The sequence below is a fragment of the Salvelinus alpinus genome, chromosome 6, assembly GCF_045679555.1.
Source record: "Salvelinus alpinus chromosome 6, SLU_Salpinus.1, whole genome shotgun sequence".
In the NCBI taxonomy this organism is placed as follows: domain Eukaryota; kingdom Metazoa; phylum Chordata; class Actinopteri; order Salmoniformes; family Salmonidae; genus Salvelinus; species Salvelinus alpinus.
Genome location: NC_092091.1, coordinates 96923137 through 96941835, shown reverse-complemented (window position 1 = coordinate 96941835; position 18699 = coordinate 96923137). Strand labels below are relative to the sequence as shown.

General features: G+C 49.5%; 1 protein-coding gene across 2 annotated transcripts in view; it reads left to right on the top strand.

Annotated features, from left to right (window-relative positions):
• Positions 1 to 16368, top strand: part of prss12 (serine protease 12) — a 74309-nt gene extending 57941 nt beyond the window's left edge. Inside the window, exons 11-14 of one of the 2 annotated variants that reach the window (XM_071408499.1) lie at positions 880 to 1002; positions 8104 to 8131; positions 9468 to 9735; positions 15839 to 16368. In XM_071408499.1, coding sequence (XP_071264600.1) covers positions 880 to 1002; positions 8104 to 8131; positions 9468 to 9735; positions 15839 to 16149 — 730 coding nt within the window. In that variant the 3' untranslated portion in view covers positions 16150 to 16368. Of the gene's footprint in view, positions 1 to 879; positions 1003 to 8103; positions 8132 to 9439; positions 9736 to 15838 lie in introns of both variants that reach the window. The other variant, XM_071408498.1, reaches the window with a different exon arrangement.
• The last annotated feature ends 2331 nt before the right edge of the window (positions 16369 to 18699 follow it).

Genomic DNA, 18699 nt, shown 5'->3' with positions numbered 1-18699 from the left:
TCTGGTGGGTGTTGTAGTTCTAGTATGAGGGTCTGAAGGGTGTTGTAGTTCGAGTATGAGGGTCTGAAGGGTGTTGTAGTTCTAGTATGAGGGTCTGAAGGGTGTTGTAGTTCTAGTATGAGGGTCTGAAGGGTGTTGTAGTTCTAGTATGAGGGTCTGAAGGTGTTGTAGTTGTAGTATATGTGTCTGATGGGTGTTGTAGTCCTAGTATGAGTCTCTGAAGGGTGTTGTAGTTCTAGTATGAGGGTCTGGTGGGTGTTGTAGTTCTAGTATGAGGGTCTGAAGGGTGTTGTAGTTCTAGTATGAGGGTCTGAAGGGTGTTGTAGTTCTAGTATGAGGGTCTGAAGGTGTTGTAGTTGTAGTATATGTGTCTGATGGGTGTTGTAGTTCTAGTATGAGTCTCTGAAGGGTGTTGTAGTTCTAGCATGAGGGTCTGGTGGGTGTTGTAGTTCTAGTATGAGGGTCTGAAGGGTGTTGTAGTTCTAGTATGAGGGTCTGAAGGGTGTTGTAGTTCTAGTATGAGGGTCTGAAGGGTGTTGTAGTTCTAGTATGAGGGTCTGTTGGGTGTTGTATTTCTAGTATGAGTCTATGAAGGGTGTTGTAGTTCTATTATGCCGGTCTGATGGGTGTTGTAGTTCTAGTATGAGGGTCTGATGGGTGTTGTAGTTCTAGTATGGGGGTCTGATGGGTGTTGTAGTTCTAGTATGCGTGTCTAACCCTCATCAGGTCTATTATTTCTTTATAACAGCTTGTGTGTGTGTGTGTGTGTGTGTGTGTGTGTGTGTGTGTGTGTGTGTGTGTGTGTGTGTGTGTGTGTGTGTGTGTGTGTGTGTGTGTGTGTGTGTGTGTGTGTGTGTGTGTGTGTGTGTGTGTGTGTAGGGGAGGCTGGCCATGGCAGGCAGCGGTGCGTCTCAGAGGCTCTCGGGGGGACGGAAGGTTGGTGTGTGGAGCGACTCTCATCAGCTCCTGTTGGATACTGACCTCAGCCCACTGCTTTAAGAGGTAACTCACCTCACTGCTTTAAGAGGTAACTCACCTCACTGCTTTAAGAGGTAACTCACCTCAGCTCACTGCTTTAAGAGGTAACTCACCTCACCTCACTGCTTTAAGAGGTAACTCACCTCACCTCACTGCTTTAAGAGGTAACTCACCTCACCTCACTGCTTTAAGAGGTAACTCACCTCACCTCACTGCTTTAAGAGGTAACTCCCCTCACCTCACCTCACTGCTTTAAGAGGTAACTCCCCTCACCTCACCCCACTGCTTTAAGAGGTAACTCACCTCACCTCACTGCTTTAAGAGGTAACTCCCCTCCCCTCACTGCTTTAAGAGGTAACTCACCTCACCTCACCTCACTGCTTTAAGAGGTAACTCACCTCACCTCACCTCACTGCTTTAAGAGGTAACTCACCTCACTGCTTTAAGAGGTAACTCACCTCACCTCACTGCTTTAAGAGGTAACACAAACCAGACAGTGGTTGAAAGACTGAATATTTGAATGTATCGTATTGTAAATCTGCCTGGAATATTCTGGAGTGGCAGATGGATGTAGTCTGAGTCTTCAGGCTCTTCCATTGGTCACGTATCATGTATAAATCCAGGAAGTAGGGGTGCTGCAGCACCCCCTGATAAAAATAAATAATAATGAGTGAACTAGGCCTTTATTAGTCCTGTATGAGCTGAGATAAGTACTAGTCAGCACCTCCGACAGAAACCACAACATCTAGTTTAGAGAGACAGACACCTCAACATTCATCTAGTTTAGAGAGACAGACACCTCAACATTCTTCTAGTTTAGAGAGACAGACACCTCAACATTCATCTAGTTTAGAGAGACAGACACCTCAACATTCATCTAGTTTAGAGAGACAGACACCACAACATTCATCTAGTTTAGAGAGACAGACACCTCAACATTCATCTAGTTTAGAGAGACAGACACCTCAACATTCATCTAGTTTAGAGAGACAGACACCACAACATTCATCTAGTTTAGAGAGACAGACACCTCAACATTCATCTAGTTTAGAGAGACAGACACCTCAACATTCATCTAGTTTAGAGAGACAGACACTTCAACATTCATCTACTTTAGAGAGACAGACACCTCAACATTCATCTAGTTTAGAGAGACAGACACCTCAACATTCATCTAGTTTAGAGAGACTGACACCTCAACATTCATCTAGTTTAGAGAGACAGACACCTCAACATTCATCTAGTTTAGAGAGACAGACACCTCAACATTCATCTAGTTTAGAGAGACAGACACCTCAACATTCATCTAGTTTAGAGAGACAGACACCACAACATTCATCTAGTTTAGAGAGACAGACACCTCAACATTCATCTAGTTTAGAGAGACAGACACCTCAACATTCATCTAGTTTAGAGAGACAGACACCTCAACATTCATCTAGTTTAGAGAGACAGACACCTCAACATTCATCTAGTTTAGAGAGACAGACACCTCAACATTCATCTAGTTTAGAGAGACACACACCTCAACATTCATCTAGTTTAGAGAGACAGACACCTCAACATTCATCTAGTTTAGAGAGACAGACACCTCAACATTCATCTAGTTTAGAGAGACAGACACCTCAACATTCATCTAGTTTAGAGAGACAGACACCTCAACATTCATCTAGTTTAGAGAGACAGACACCTCAACATTCATCTAGTTTAGAGAGACAGACACCTCAACATTCATCTAGTTTAGAGAGACAGACACCTCAACATTCATCTAGTTTAGAGAGACAGACACCTCAACATTCATCTAGTTTAGAGAGACAGACACCACAACATCTAGTTTAGAGAGACAGACACCTCAACATTCATCTAGTTTAGAGAGACAGACACCACAACATTCATCTAGTTTAGAGAGACAGACACCACAACATCTAGTTTAGAGAGACAGACACCTCAACATTCATCTAGTTTAGAGAGACAGACACCTCAACATTCATCTAGTTTAGAGAGACAGACACCTCAACATTCATCTAGTTTAGAGAGACAGACACCTCAACATTCATCTAGTTTAGAGAGACCGACACCTCAACATTCATCTAGTTTAGAGAGACAGACACCTCAACATTCATCTAGTTTAGAGAGACAGACACCTCAACATTCATCTAGTTTAGAGAGACAGACACCTCAACATTCATCTAGTGTGTGTGTGTGTGTGTGTGTGTGTGTGTGTGTGTGTGTGTGTGTGTGTGTGTGTGTGTGTGTGTGTGTGTGTGTGTGTGAGGTTACAGGAAGGTGAAGATGGGGGAGCCCATGTTGAGTGTGATGTATATCTCCAGGTTTCATATGATGTTCTGAGTTCGATGTAAAGACTGTGTCTCTCAGCGCCTCCACAGATCTTATCTGGGATATTTTCAAATGTTTGAGTTCGTTATGAAAACCAGAGACAGATCAGGTTACACACACCCTCCACTCACACACACACACATACACACACTCACACACACACACATACACTCACACCCTCCACTCACACACACACACACACACACACACACACACATACACACACTCACACACACACACACACACTCAAACACACACTCAAACACACACACACACACACACAAACTCACAATATATCTGGTTCTACAGTTGACTGATCAGGTTCTGATAATCCCTGGTTCTACAGTTGACTGATCAGGTTCTGATATTCCCTGGTTCTACAGTTGACTGATCGGGTTCTGATATACCCTGGTTCTACAGTTGACTGATCAGGTTCTGCTATTCCCTGGTTCTACAGTTGACTGATCAGGTTCTGATATTCCCTGGTTCTACAGTTGACTGATCGGGTTCTGATATTCCCTGGTTCTCCAGTTGACTGATCGGGTTCTGATATTCCCTGGTTCTACAGTTGACTGATCAGGTTCTGATATTCCCTGGTTCTACAGTTGACTGATCGGGTTCTGATATACCCTGGTTCTACAGTTGACTGATGAGGTTCTGATATTCCCTGGTTCTACAGTTGACTGATCAGGTTCTGATATTCCCTGGTTCTACAGTTGACTGATCCGGTTCTGATATTCCCTGGTTCTACAGTTGACTGATCAGGTTCTGATATTCCCTGGTTCTACAGTTGACTGATCGGGTTCTGATATTCCCTGGTTCTACAGTTGACTGATAAGGTTCTGATATTCCCTGGTTCTACAGTTGACTGATCAGGTTCTGATATTCCCTGGTTCTCCAGTTGACTGATCAGGTTCTGATATTCCCCGGTTCTCCAGTTGACTGATCAGGTTCTGATATACCCCGGGTTCTACAGTTGACTGATCGGGTTCTGATATTCCCTGGTTCTACAGTTGACTGATCGGGTTCTGGTATTCCCTGGTTCTACAGTTGACTGATCCGGTTCTGATATTCCCTGGTTCTACAGTTGACTGATCGGGTTCTGATATTCCCTGGTTCTACAGTTGACTGATCCATTTGTTGGACATTTTAATAGTGACAGGATTGTTTTTCTAATCCTAGATCGTCCCTTTAAACCAGTGCAGTTTAACAGGTCGTTATATCGCTGCAGGTCGACACTCGCTGTCTAAATTGGGGACTTCCGAATTTGAAGTGTCACCTTTCAATACTGCTGAAATAGAGATGGCATACACACATAGAAGCACACACACACACACACACACACACACACACACACACACACACACAGATGTAGACGCAGGAATAGATATTATATCAGATAGGAAAGCAAACGGTCTGTCCCCCAGAGTAGGAGAGACTATGTCCTGTTAAATGTGTTCTGCTGTGGACTGATCCCTGTGTCTGTGTGAGCTCTATCTGTGGGGTGATCCCTGTGTCTGTGTGAGCTCTATCTGTGGGGTGATCCCCGTGTGAGCTCTATCTGTGGGGTGATCCCTGTGTCTGTGTGAGCTCTATCTGTGTGGTGATCCCTGTGTCTGTGTGAGCTCTATCTGTGTGGTGATCCCTGTGTCTGTGTGAGCTCTATCTGTGGGGTGATCCCTGTGTGTCTGTGTGAGCTCTATCTGTGTGGTGATCCCTGTGTCTGTGTGAGCTCTATCTGTGTGGTGATCCCTGTGTCTGTGTGAGCTCTATCTGTGGGGTGATCCCTGTGTCTGTGTGAGCTCTATCTGTGGGGTGATCCCTGTGTCTGTGTGAGCTCTATCTGTGGGGTGATCCCTGTGTCTGTGTGAGCTCTATCTGTGGGGTGATCCCTGTGTCTGTGTGAGCTCTATCTGTGGGGTGATCCCTGTGTGTCTGTGTGAGCTCTATCTGTGGGGTGATCCCTGTGTCTGTGTGAGCTCTATCTGTGGGGTGATCCCTGTGTGTCTGTGTGAGCTCTATCTGTGGGGTGATCCCTGTGTCTGTGTGAGCTCTATCTGTGGGGTGATCCCTGTGTCTGTGTGAGCTCTATCTGTGGGGTGATCCCTGTGTGTCTGTGTGAGCTCTATCTGTGGGGTGATCCCTGTGTGTCTGTGTGAGCTCTATCTGTGGGGTGATCCCTGTGTCTGTGTGAGCTCTATCTGTGGGGTGATCCCCGTGTCTGTGTGAGCTCTATCTGTGGGGTGATCCCCGTGTCTGTGTGAGCTCTATCTGTGGGGTGATCCCTGTGTCTGTGTGAGCTCTATCTGTGTGGTGTTGTAGAAAGTTCTGCCAGGGAAGTGCGTCGGGTTCCCAGGTCAAGTTCTGTTTCCGGAACGATCTGTGTTTTTGTAACAGGAGACAGGGTTTGGCAGGAAGGCTCTTCCGCTCGTCTCTCCTCCTCTCTCCTCTCTTCTCTCTCCTCTCTCCTCTCTCCTCTCTTCTCTCCCCTGTCTTCTCTCTCCTCTCTCCTCTCTCCTCTCTCCTCTCTCCTCTCTCCTCTCTCCTCTCTCCTCTCTTCTCTCCCCTCTCTCTCTCCTCTCTCCTCTCTCCTCTCTCCTCTCTCCTCTCTCCTCTCTCCTCTCTCCTCTCTCCTCTCTCCTCTCTTCTCTCTCCTCTCTTCTCTCTCCTCTCTTCTCTCTCCTCTCTTCTCTTCTCTCTCTTCTCTCTCCTCTCTTCTCTCTCCTCTCTTCTCTCCTCTCCCTTCTCTTCTTCCTTCTCTCCTCTCCCTTCTCTTCTCTCCCTTCTCTCTCCTCTCTTCTCTCTCCTCTCTTCTCTCCTCTCCCTTCTCTTCTTCCTTCTCTCCTCTCCCCTCTCTTCTCTCCCTTCTCTCTCCTCTCTTCTCTCTCCGCTCGTCTCTCTCCGCTCGTCTCTTCTCCTCTCTCCTCTCTTCTCTCTTCTCTTCTCTCCTCCCCTCTCTTCTCTCTCCTCTCTCCTCTCTCCTCTCTTCTCTTCTCTCCTCTCCCTTAGTTTAGTTCAGTTTACAGGGAGCTAAACACACATCCCCCTTTCTCTCTCCTCCAGCCACATCTCCAGTTAAATCAGATAGCAGACGCTCTGATAGAGAGACAGGAACAGGAACCAGAGAATAGACACTCTGATAGAGAGACAGGAACAGGAACCAGAGACACTCTGATAGAGAGACAGGAACAGGAACCAGAGAATAGTGGTTCTGGTACTATCTCCAGATACATTCAGACACTCTGATAGAGAGACAGGAACAGGAACCAGAGAATAGACACTCTGATAGAGAGACAGGAACAGGAACCAGAGAATAGACACTCTGATAGAGAGACAGGAACAGGAACCAGAGACACTCTGATAGAGAGACAGGAACAGGAACCAGAGACACTCTGATAGAGAGACAGGAACAGGAACCAGAGAATAGTGGTTCTGTTACTATCTCCAGATACATTCAGACACTCTGATAGAGAGACAGGAACAGGAACCAGAGACACTCTGATAGAGAGACAGGAACAGGAACCAGAGAATAGTGGTTCTGTTACTATCTCCAGGTACATTCAGACACTCTGATAGAGAGACAGGAACAGGAACCAGAGAATAGTGGTTCTGTTACTATCTCCAGATACATTCAGACACTCTGATAGAGAGACAGGAACAGGAACCAGAGAATAGTGGTTCTGGTACTATCTCCAGGTACATTCAAACACTCTGATAGAGAGACAGGAACAGGAACCAGAGAATAGTGGTTCTGGTACTATCTCCAGATACATTCAGACACTCTGATAGAGAGACAGGAACAGGAACCAGAGAATAGTGGTTCTGGTACTATCTCCAGATACATTCAGACACTCTGATAGAGTGACAGGAACAGGAACCAGAGACACTCTGTTAGAGAGACAGGAACAGGATCATTTAAGGTTAAATGCCTTGCTCGAGGGCACATCGACAGATGTTTCACCTAGTCGTCTCGGAGATTCAAACTGGCCCAACGCTCTTAAAACCACCTAACCTGCCACCCCAAACTAAAACTCTGTACTTTACAGGTCTATCAAACTTTAAAACGACTTAACTCTCCTCTCTCTCCTCCAGGGATGGTAACAGGTACTAAACAGTACAAGGTGAGGGTAGGGGACTACCAATCTCTGGTTAACTCTCCCCTCTCTCCTCCAGGGATGGTAACAGCACTAAACAGTACAAGGTGAGGGTAGGGGACTACCATTCTCTGGTTAACTCTCCTCTCTCTCCTCCAGGGATGGTAACAGCACTAAACAGTACAAGGTGAGGGTAGGGGACTACCATTCTCTGGTTAACTCTCCTCTCTCTCCTCCAGGGATGGTAACAGCACTAAACAGTACAAGGTGAGGGTAGGGGACTACCATTCTCTGGTTAACTCTCCTCTCTCTCCTCCAGGGATGGTAACAGCACTAAACAGTACAAGGTGAGGGTAGGGGACTACCATTCTCTGGTTAACTCTCCTCTCTCTCCTCCAGGGATGGGTACTAAACAGTACAAGGTGAGGGTAGGGGACTACCATTCTCTGGTTAACTCTCCCCTCTCTCCTCCAGGGATGGTAACAGTACAAGGTGAGGGTAGGGGACTACCATTCTCTGGTTAACTCTCCCCTCTCTCCTCCAGGGATGGTAACAGTACAAGGTGAGGGTAGGGGACTACCATTCTCTGGTTAACTCTCCCCTCTCTCCTCCAGGGATGGTAACAGTACTAAACAGTACAAGGTGAGGGTAGGGGACTACCATTCTCTGGTTAACTCTCCCCTCTCTCCTCCAGGGATGGTAACACCACTAAACAGTACAAGGTGAGGGTAGGGGACTACCATTCTCTGGTTAACTCTCCCCTCTCTCCTCCAGGGATGGTAACACCACTAAACAGTACAAGGTGAGGGTAGGGGACTACCATTCTCTGGTTAACTCTCCTCTCTCTCCTCCAGGGATGGTAACAGTACTAAACAGTACAAGGTGAGGGTAGGGGACTACCATTCTCTGGTTAACTCTCCTCTCTCTCCTCCAGGGATGGTAACAGTACTAAACAGTACAAGGTGAGGCTAGGGGACTACCATTCTCTGGTTAACTCTCCTCTCTCTCCTCCAGGGATGGTAACAGCACTAAACAGTACAAGGTGAGGGTAGGGGACTACCATTCTCTGGTTAACTCTCCTCTCTCTCCTCCAGGGATGGTAACAGTACTAAACAGTACAAGGTGAGGGTAGGGGACTACCATTCTCTGGTTAACTCTCCTCTCTCACCTCCAGGGATGGTAACAGCACTAAACAGTACAAGGTGAGGGTAGGGGACTACCATTCTCTGGTTAACTCTCCCCTCTCTCCTCCAGGGATGGTAACAGCACTAAACAGTACAAGGTGAGGCTAGGGGACTACCATTCTCTGGTTAACTCTCCTCTCTCTCCTCCAGGGATGGTAACAGTACTAAACAGTACAAGGTGAGGGTAGGGGACTACCATTCTCTGGTTAACTCTCCCCTCTCTCCTCCAGGGATGGTAACAGCACTAAACAGTACAAGGTGAGGGTAGGGGACTACCATTCTCTGGTTAACTCTCCTCTCTCTCCTCCAGGGATGGTAACAGCACTAAACAGTACAAGGTGAGGGTAGGGGACTACCATTCTCTGGTTAACTCTCCTCTCTCTCCTCCAGGGATGGTAACACCACTAAACAGTACAAGGTGAGGGTAGGGGACTACCATTCTCTGGTTAACTCTCCTCTCTCTCCTCCAGGGATGGTAACAGCACTAAACAGTACAAGGTGAGGCTAGGGGACTACCATTCTCTGGTTAACTCTCCTCTCTCTCCTCCAGGGATGGTAACACCACTAAACAGTACAAGGTGAGGGTAGGGGACTACCATTCTCTGGTTAACTCTCCTCTCTCTCCTCCAGGGATGGTAACAGTACAAGGTGAGGGTAGGGGACTACCATTCTCTGGTTAACTCTCCTCTCTCCTCCAGGGATGGTAACAGTACAAGGTGAGGGTAGGGGACTACCATTCTCTGGTTAACTCTCCCCTCTCTCCTCCAGGGATGGTAACAGCACTAAACAGTACAAGGTGAGGGTAGGGGACTACCATTCTCTGGTTAACTCTCCTCTCTCCTCCAGGGATGGTAACAGCACTAAACAGTACAAGGTGAGGGTAGGGGACTACCATTCTCTGGTTCCCGAGGAGTTTGAGGAGGAGTACGCCGTCGATCAGATCGTCCTGCACCCTAGCTACCGTTCCCACAGCAACGACTACGACCTGGCCTTGGTGCGTCTGTCGCCGGGAGTGGCGGGGAAGGGCCGTGGTCGATGTGTGGCGTTCGGTCGGCACGTCCTGCCCGCCTGTCTGCCGCTACGCAAGGAGAGAGTCCTGAAACAGGCTTCCAACTGTCACATCACAGGCTGGGGGGACACGGGTGAGCTGGGGAAGGGTGTGTGGGGGGGGTGATTTAGTGTGGAAGACGAGGGGGATGTTAGTGTGATTTAGTGTGGAAGATGAGGGGGTGTTAGTGGGTGATTTAGTGTGGAAGACGAGGGGGATGTTAGTGGGTGATTTAGTGTGGAAGACGAGGGGGTGTTAGTGTGATTTAGTGTGGAAGACGAGGGGGATGTTAGTGGGCGATTTAGTGTGGAAGACGAGGGGGATGTTAGTGGGTGATTTAGTGTGGAAGACGAGGGGGATGTTAGTGGGTGATTTAGTGTTGAAGACGAGGGGATGTTAGTGTGATTTAGTGTGGAAGACGAGGGGGATGTTAGTGGGTGATTTAGTGTGGAAGACGAGGGGGGTGTTAGTGGGTGATTTAGTGTGGAAGACGAGGGGGATGTTAGTGTGATTTAGTGTGGAAGACGAGGGGATGTTAGTGGGTGATTTAGTGTGGAAGACGAGGGGGGTGTTAGTGGGTGATTTAGTATGGAAGACGAGGGGGGTGTTAGTGGGTGATTTAGTGTGGAAGACGAGGGGGGTGTTAGTGGGTGATTTAGTGTGGAAGACGAGGGGGGTGTTAGTGGGTGATTTAGTGTGGAAGACGAGGGGGGTGTTAGTGGGTGATTTAGTGTGGAAGACGAGGGGGATGTTAGTGGGTGATTTAGTGTGGAAGACGAGGGGGGTGTCAGTGGGTGATTTAGTGTGGAAGCCGAGGGGGTGTTATTGGGTGATTTAGTGTGGAAGACGAGGGGGATGTTAGTGGGTGATTTAGTGTGGAAGACGAGGGGATGTTAGTGGGTGATTTAGTGTGGAAGACGAGGGGGATGTTAGTGGGCGATTTAGTGTGGAAGACGAGGGGGATGTTAGTGGGTGATTTAGTGTGGAAGACAAGGGGTTGTTAGTGTGATTTAGTGTGGAAGACGAGGGGGGTGTTAGTGGGTGATTTAGTGTGGAAGACGAGGGGGGTGTTAGTGGGCGATTTAGTGTGGAAGACGAGGGGGATGTTAGTGTGATTTAGTGTGGAAGACGAGGGGGGTGTTAGGGTGATTTAGTGTTGAAGACGAGGGGGGTGTTAGTGTGATTTAGTGTGGAAGACGAGGGGGGTGTTAGTGGGTGATTTAGTGTGGAAGACGAGGGGGATGTTAGTGTGATTTAGTGTGGAAGACGAGGGGGATGTTAGTGGGTGATTTAGTGTGGAAGACGAGGGGGGTGTTAGTGGGTGATTTAGTGTGGAAGACGAGGGGGGTGTTAGTGGGTGATTTAGTGTGGAAGACGAGGGGGTGTTAGTGGGTGATTTAGTGTGGAAGACGAGGGGGGTGTTAGTGGGTGATTTAGTGTGGAAGACGAGGGGGGTGTTAGTGGGTGATTTAGTGTGGAAGACGAGGGGGGTGTTAGTGGGTGATTTAGTGTGGAAGATGAGGGGGGTGTTAATGGGTGATTTAGTGTGGAAGACGAGGGGGATGTTAGTGGGTGATTTATTGTGGAAGACGAGGGGGGTGTTAGCTGGTGATTTAGTGTGGAAGACGAGGGGGGTGTTAGCGGGTGATTTAGTGTGGAAGACGAGAGGGGGTGTTAGTGGGTGATTTAGTGTGGAAGACGAGGGGATGTTAGTGTGATTTAGTGTGGAAGACGAGGGGGGTGTTAGTGGGAGATTTAGTGTGGAAGACGAGGGGGGTGTTAGTGGGTAATTTAGTGTGGAAGACGAGGGGGGTGTTAGTGGGTGATTTAGTGTGGAAGACGAGGGGGGTGTTAGTGTGATTTAGTGTGGAAGACGAGGGGGATGTTAGTGGGTGATTTAGTGTGGAAGACGAGGGGGGTGTTAGTGGGTGATTTAGTGTGGAAGACGAGGGGGGTGTTAGTGGGTGATTTAGTGTGGAAGACGAGGGGGATGTTAGTGTGATTTAGTGTGGAAGACGAGGGGGGTGTTAGTGTGATTTAGTGTGGAAGACGAGGGGGATGTTAGAGGGTGATTTAGTCTGGAAGACGAGGGGGATGTTAGTGGGTGATTTAGTGTGGAAGACGAGGGGGATGTTAGTGGGTGATTTAGTGTGGAAGACGAGGGGGATGTTAGTGGGTGATTTAGTGTGGAAGACGAGGGGGGTGTTAGTGGGTGATTTAGTGTGGAAGACGAGGGGGATGTTAGTGGGTGATTTAGTGTGGAAGACGAGGGGGATGTTAGTGGGTGATTTAGTGTGGAAGACGAGGGGGGTGTTAGTGGGTGATTTAGTGTGGAAGACGAGGGGGGTGTTAGTGGGTGATTTAGTGTGGAAGACGAGGGGGGTGTTAGTGGGTGATTTAGTGTGGAAGACGAGGGGGATGTTAGGGTGATTTAGTGTTGAAGACGAGGGGGGTGTTAGTGTGATTTAGTGTGGAAGACGAGGGGGGTGTTAGTGGGTGATTTAGTGTGGAAGACGAGGGGGATGTTAGTGGATGATTTAGTGTCGAAGACGAGGGGGATGTTAGTGTGATTTAGTGTGGAAGACGAGGGGGATGTTAGGGTGATTTAGTGTTGAAGACGAGGGGGGTGTTAGTGTGATTTAGTGTGGAAGACGAGGGGTGTGTTAGTGAGTGATTTAGTGTGGAAGACGAGGGGGATGTTAGTGTGATTTAGTGTGGAAGACGAGGGGGGTGTTAGGGTGATTTAGTGTTGAAGACGAGGGGGGTGTTAGTGTGATTTAGTGTGGAAGACGAGGGGGGTGTTAGTGGGTGATTTAGTGTGGAAGACGAGGGGGGTGTTAGTGGGTGATTTAGTGTGGAAGACGAGGGGGATGTTAGTGGGTGATTTAATGTGGAAGACGAGGGGGGTGTTAGTGTGATTTAGTGTTGAAGACGAGGGGATGTTAGTGTGATTTAGTGTGGAAGACGAGGGGGGATGTTAGTGGGTGATTTAGTGTGGAAGACGAGGGGGATGTTAGTGGGTGATTTAGTGTGGAAGACGAGGGGGGTGTTAGTGGGTGATTTAGTGTGGAAGACGAGGGGGGTGTTAGTGGGTGATTTAGTGTGGAAGACGAGGGGGGTGTTAGTGGGTGATTTAGTGTGGAAGACGAGGGGGATGTTAGTGGGTGATTTAGTGTGGAAGACGAGGGGGGTGTTAGTGGGTGATTTAGTGTGGAAGACGAGGGGGTGTTAGTGGGTGATTTAGTGTGGAAGACGAGGGGGATGTTAGTGGGCGATTTAGTGTGGAAGACGAGGGGGATGTTAGTGGGTGATTTAGTGTGGAAGACGAGGGGGGTGTTAGTGGGTGATTTAGTGTGGAAGACGAGGGGGTGTTAGTGGGTGATTTAGTGTGGAAGACGAGGGGGGTGTTAGTGGGTGATTTAGTGTGGAAGACGAGGGGGTGTTAGTGGGTGATTTAGTGTGGAAGACGAGGGGGATGTTAGTGGGCGATTTAGTGTGGAAGACGAGGGGGATGTTAGTGGGTGATTTAGTGTGGAAGACAAGGGGTTGTTAGTGTGATTTAGTGTGGAAGACGAGGGGGGTGTTAGTGGGTGATTTAGTGTGGAAGACGAGGGGGTGTTAGTGGGTGATTTAGTGTGGAAGACGAGGGGGGTGTTAGTGGGTGATTTAGTGTGGAAGACGAGGGGGGTGTTAGTGGGTGATTTAGTGTGGAAGACGAGGGGGGTGTTAGTGGGTGATTTAGTGTGGAAGATGAGGGGGGTGTTAATGGGTGATTTAGTGTGGAAGACGAGGGGGATGTTAGTGGGTGATTTATTTTGGAAGACGAGGGGGGTGTTAGCTGGTGATTTAGTGTGGAAGACGAGGGGGGTGTTAGCGGGTGATTTAGTGTGGAAGACGAGAGGGGGTGTTAGTGGGTGATTTAGTGTGGAAGACGAGGGGATGTTAGTGTGATTTAGTGTGGAAGACGAGGGGGGTGTTAGTGGGAGATTTAGTGTGGAAGACGAGGGGGGTGTTAGTGGGTAATTTAGTGTGGAAGACGAGGGGGGTGTTAGTGGGTGATTTAGTGTGGAAGACGAGGGGGGTGTTAGTGTGATTTAGTGTGGAAGACGAGGGGGATGTTAGTGGGTGATTTAGTGTGGAAGACGAGGGGGGTGTTAGTGGGTGATTTAGTGTGGAAGACGAGGGGGGTGTTAGTGGGTGATTTAGTGTGGAAGACGAGGGGGATGTTAGTGTGATTTAGTGTGGAAGACGAGGGGGGTGTTAGTGTGATTTAGTGTGGAAGACGAGGGGGATGTTAGAGGGTGATTTAGTCTGGAAGACGAGGGGGATGTTAGTGGGTGATTTAGTGTGGAAGACGAGGGGGATGTTAGTGGGTGATTTAGTGTGGAAGACGAGGGGGATGTTAGTGGGTGATTTAGTGTGGAAGACGAGGGGGGTGTTAGTGGGTGATTTAGTGTGGAAGACGAGGGGGATGTTAGTGGGTGATTTAGTGTGGAAGACGAGGGGGATGTTAGTGGGTGATTTAGTGTGGAAGACGAGGGGGGTGTTAGTGGGTGATTTAGTGTGGAAGACGAGGGGGATGTTAGGGTGATTTAGTGTTGAAGACGAGGGGGGTGTTAGTGTGATTTAGTGTGGAAGACGAGGGGGGTGTTAGTGGGTGATTTAGTGTGGAAGACGAGGGGGATGTTAGTGGATGATTTAGTGTCGAAGACGAGGGGGATGTTAGTGTGATTTAGTGTGGAAGACGAGGGGGATGTTAGGGTGATTTAGTGTTGAAGACGAGGGGGGTGTTAGTGTGATTTAGTGTGGAAGACGAGGGGTGTGTTAGTGAGTGATTTAGTGTGGAAGACGAGGGGGATGTTAGTGTGATTTAGTGTGGAAGACGAGGGGGGTGTTAGTGGGTGATTTAGTGTGGAAGACGAGGGGGGTGTTAGTGGGTGATTTAGTGTGGAAGACGAGGGGGATGTTAGTGTGATTTAGTGTGGAAGACGAGGGGGGTGTTAGTGTGATTTAGTGTGGAAGACGAGGGGGATGTTAGAGGGTGATTTAGTCTGGAAGACGAGGGGGATGTTAGTGGGTGATTTAGTGTGGAAGACGAGGGGGATGTTAGTGGGTGATTTAGTGTGGAAGACGAGGGGGATGTTAGTGGGTGATTTAGTGTGGAAGACGAGGGGGGTGTTAGTGGGTGATTTAGTGTGGAAGACGAGGGGGATGTTAGTGGGTGATTTAGTGTGGAAGACGAGGGGGATGTTAGTGGGTGATTTAGTGTGGAAGACGAGGGGGGTGTTAGTGGGTGATTTAGTGTCGAAGACGAGGGGGATGTTAGTGTGATTTAGTGTGGAAGACGAGGGGGATGTTAGGGTGATTTAGTGTTGAAGACGAGGGGGGTGTTAGTGTGATTTAGTGTGGAAGACGAGGGGTGTGTTAGTGAGTGATTTAGTGTGGAAGACGAGGGGGATGTTAGTGTGATTTAGTGTGGAAGACGAGGGGGGTGTTAGGGTGATTTAGTGTTGAAGACGAGGGGGGTGTTAGTGTGATTTAGTGTGGAAGACGAGGGGGGTGTTAGTGTGATTTAGTGTGGAAGACGAGGGGGGTGTTAGTGGGTGATTTAGTGTGGAAGACGAGGGGGGTGTTAGTGTGATTTAGTGTGGAAGATGAGGGGGGATGTTAGTGTCCAGCTATTCCTCTGACATAGAGACAGACAGACATAATACTAGTTAGTCTAACTCACCATGAAGAAAGACACAGCACAGTGACAGACAGACAGGCAGACAGGCAGACAGGCAGGCAGACAGACAGACAGACAGACAGACAGACAGACAGACAGACAGACAGACAGACAGACAGACAGACAGACTTCGTGGGAAGCACCAGTTGAATGTTAATTGTCTGATTAAAACAGATTAAAGGACCAGTTGAATGTTAATTGTCTGATTAAACAGATTAAAGGACCAGTCGAATGTTAATTGTCTGATTAAACAGATTAAAGGACCAGTTGAATGTAAATTGTCTGATTAAACAGATTAAAGGACCAGTTGAATGTTAATCGTCTGATTAAACAGATTAAAGGACCAGTTGAATGTTATTTGTCTGATTAAACAGATTAAAGGACCATTTGAATGTAAATTGTCTGATTAAACAGATTAAAGGACCAGTTGAATGTAAATTGTGTCTCTGCGTACGTTTGTGTCCTCCAGGTCGGTCCTACTCTAAGACCCTCCAGCAGGCTCCTCTCTCCCTCCTCCCCCGTCGTCACTGCCAACAGCGTTACCATGGAGCCTTCACTAGCCGCATGCTCTGCGCCGGGACAGACAGCCAATCGGAGCGCCGCGTGGACAGTTGCCGCGGAGACAGCGGCGGCCCGTTGGTGTGTGAACGTCCGGGCGGAGGGTGGGTAGTGTACGGTGTGACGTCATGGGGTCACTCCTGTCGCACGCAACACTCGCCTGGCGTCTACACTAAAGTCTCCGCCTTCACACCCTGGATACGCAAGGTGATTGGACAATGAGAGGGATACAGGAACTGGATCTGCAAGGTGATTGGACAATGGGAAGAATACAGGAAGTGGATCTGCAAGGTGATTGGACATTGGGATAAGGGCATGAAGAGATGACAGCCAATGTGAGACAGTGGTAGATAATAGACTGGCCAATTGAGAAGAACTTTATTTGGAGCTTGTGATTTGATTGGTCAGTAAATAAATGGTTTCAAACCAGTTGAAAGGCTTGACCAATCTCACCCCTGTCTCTCTTTCATATCCACCCCCTCCCCCCTTTACCCTCCCTCTCTCTACCTCCCCCTTTACCCTCTCTCTCTTCCTCCTCGTTCCCTCTCTCTCTTCCTCCTCGTTCCCTCTCTCTCTTCCTCCTCGTTCCCTCTCTCTCTTCCTCCTCGTTCCCTCTCTCTCTCCCTCCTCGTTCCCTCTCTCTTCCTCCTCGTTCCCTCTCTCTCTTCCTCCTCGTACCCTCTCTCTTCCTCCTCGTTCCCTCTCTCTTCCTCCTCGTTCCCTCTCTCTCTCCCTCCTCGTTCCCTCTCTCTCTTCCTCCTCGTTCCCTCTCTCTCTTCCTCCTCGTTCCCTCTCTCTCTTCCTCCTCGTTCCCTCTCTCTCTCCCTCCTCGTTCCCTCTCTCTCCCTCCTCGTTCCCTCTCTCTTCATCCTCGTCCCCTCTCTCTCTCCCTCCTCGTTCCCTCTCTCTCTTCCTCCTCGTTCCCTCTCTCTCTTCCTCCTCGTTCCCTCTCTCTCTTCCTCCTCGTTCCCTCTCTCTCTCCCTCCTCGTTCCCTCTCTCTCTTCCTCCTCGTTCCCTCTCTCTCTTCCTCCTCGTTCCCTCTCTCTCTTCCTCCTCGTTCCCTCTCTCTCTTCCTCCTCGTTCCCTCTCTCTCTTCCTCCTCGTTCCCTCTCTCTCTTCCTCCTCGTTCCCTCTCTCTCTTCCTCCTCGTTCCCTCTCTCTCTCCCTCCTCGTTCCCTCTCTCTCCTTCCTCCTCGTTCCCTCTCTCTCTTCCTCCTCGTTCCCTCTCTCTCTTCCTCCTCGTTCCCTCTCTCTCTTCCTCCTCGTTCCCTCTCTCTCTTCCTCCTCGTTCCCTCTCTCTCTCCCTCCTCGTTCCCTCTCTCTCTTCCTCCTCGTTCCCTCTCTCTCTTCCTCCTCGTTCCCTCTCTCTCTTCCTCCTCGTTCCCTCTCTCTCTCCCTCCTCGTTCCCTCTCTCTCTCCCTCCTCGTTCCCTCTCTCTCTTCCTCCTCGTTCCCTCTCTCTCTTCCTCCTCGTTCCCTCTCTCTCTTCCTCCTCGTTCCCTCTCTCTCTTCCTTCTCATTCCCTCTCTCTCTCCCTCCTCGTTCCCTCTCTCTCTTCCTCCTGGTTCCCTCTCTCTCTTCCTCCTCGTTCCCTCTCTCTCTCCCTCCTCGTTCCCTCTCTCTCTTCCTCCTCGTTCCCTCTCTCTCTTCCTACTCGTTCCCTCTCTCTCCCTCCTCGTTCCCTCTCTCTCTTCCTCCTCGTTCCCTCTCTCTCTTCCTCCTCGTTCCCTCTCTCTTCCTCCTCGTACCCTCTCTCTTCCTCCTCGTACCCTCTCTCTTCCTCCTCGTTCCCTCTCTCTCTTCCTCCTCGTTCCCTCTCTCTCTCCCTCCTCGTTCCCTCTCTCTCTTCCTCCTCGTTCCCTCTCTCTCTCCCTCCTCGTTCCCTCTCTCTCTCCCTCCTCGTTCCCTCTCTCTCTCCCTCCTCGTTCCCTCTCTCTCTCCCTCCTCGTTCCCTCTCTCTCTTCCTCCTCGTTCCCTCTCTCTCTCCCTCCTCGTTCCCTCTCTCTTCCTCCTCGTTCCCTCTCTCTCTTCCTCCTCGTACCCTCTCTCTTCCTCCTCGTTCCCTCTCTCTTCCTCCTCGTTCCCTCTCTCTCTCCCTCCTCGTTCCCTCTCTCTCTTCCTCCTCGTTCCCTCTCTATCTTCCTCCTCGTTCCCTCTCTCTCTCCCTCCTCGTTCCCTCTCTCTCCCTCCTCGTTCCCTCTCTCTTCATCCTCGTCCCCTCTCTCTCTCCCTCCTCGTTCCCTCTCTCTCTTCCTCCTCGTTCCCTCTCTCTCTTCCTCCTCGTTCCCTCTCTCTCTTCCTCCTCGTTCCCTCTCTCTCTCCCTCCTCGTTCCCTCTCTCTCTTCCTCCTCGTTCCCTCTTTCTCTTCCTCCTCGTTCCCTCTCTCTCTTCCTCCTCGTTCCCTCTCTCTCTTCCTCCTCGTTCCCTCTCTCTCTTCCTCCTCGTTCCCTCTCTCTCTTCCTCCTCGTTCCCTCTCTCTCTTCCTCCTCGTTCCCTCTCTCTCTCCCTCCTCGTTCCCTCTCTCTCTTCCTCCTCGTTCCCTCTCTCTCTTCCTCCTCGTTCCCTCTCTCTCTTCCTCCTCGTTCCCTCTCTCTCCTCCTCCTCGTTCCCTCTCTCTCTTCCTCCTCGTTCCCTCTCTCTCTCCCTCCTCGTTCCCTCTCTCTCTCCCTCCTCGTTCCCTCTCTCTCTTCCTCCTCGTTCCCTCTCTCTCTTCCTCCTCGTTCCCTCTCTCTCTTCCTCCTCGTTCCCTCTCTCTCTTCCTTCTCGTTCCCT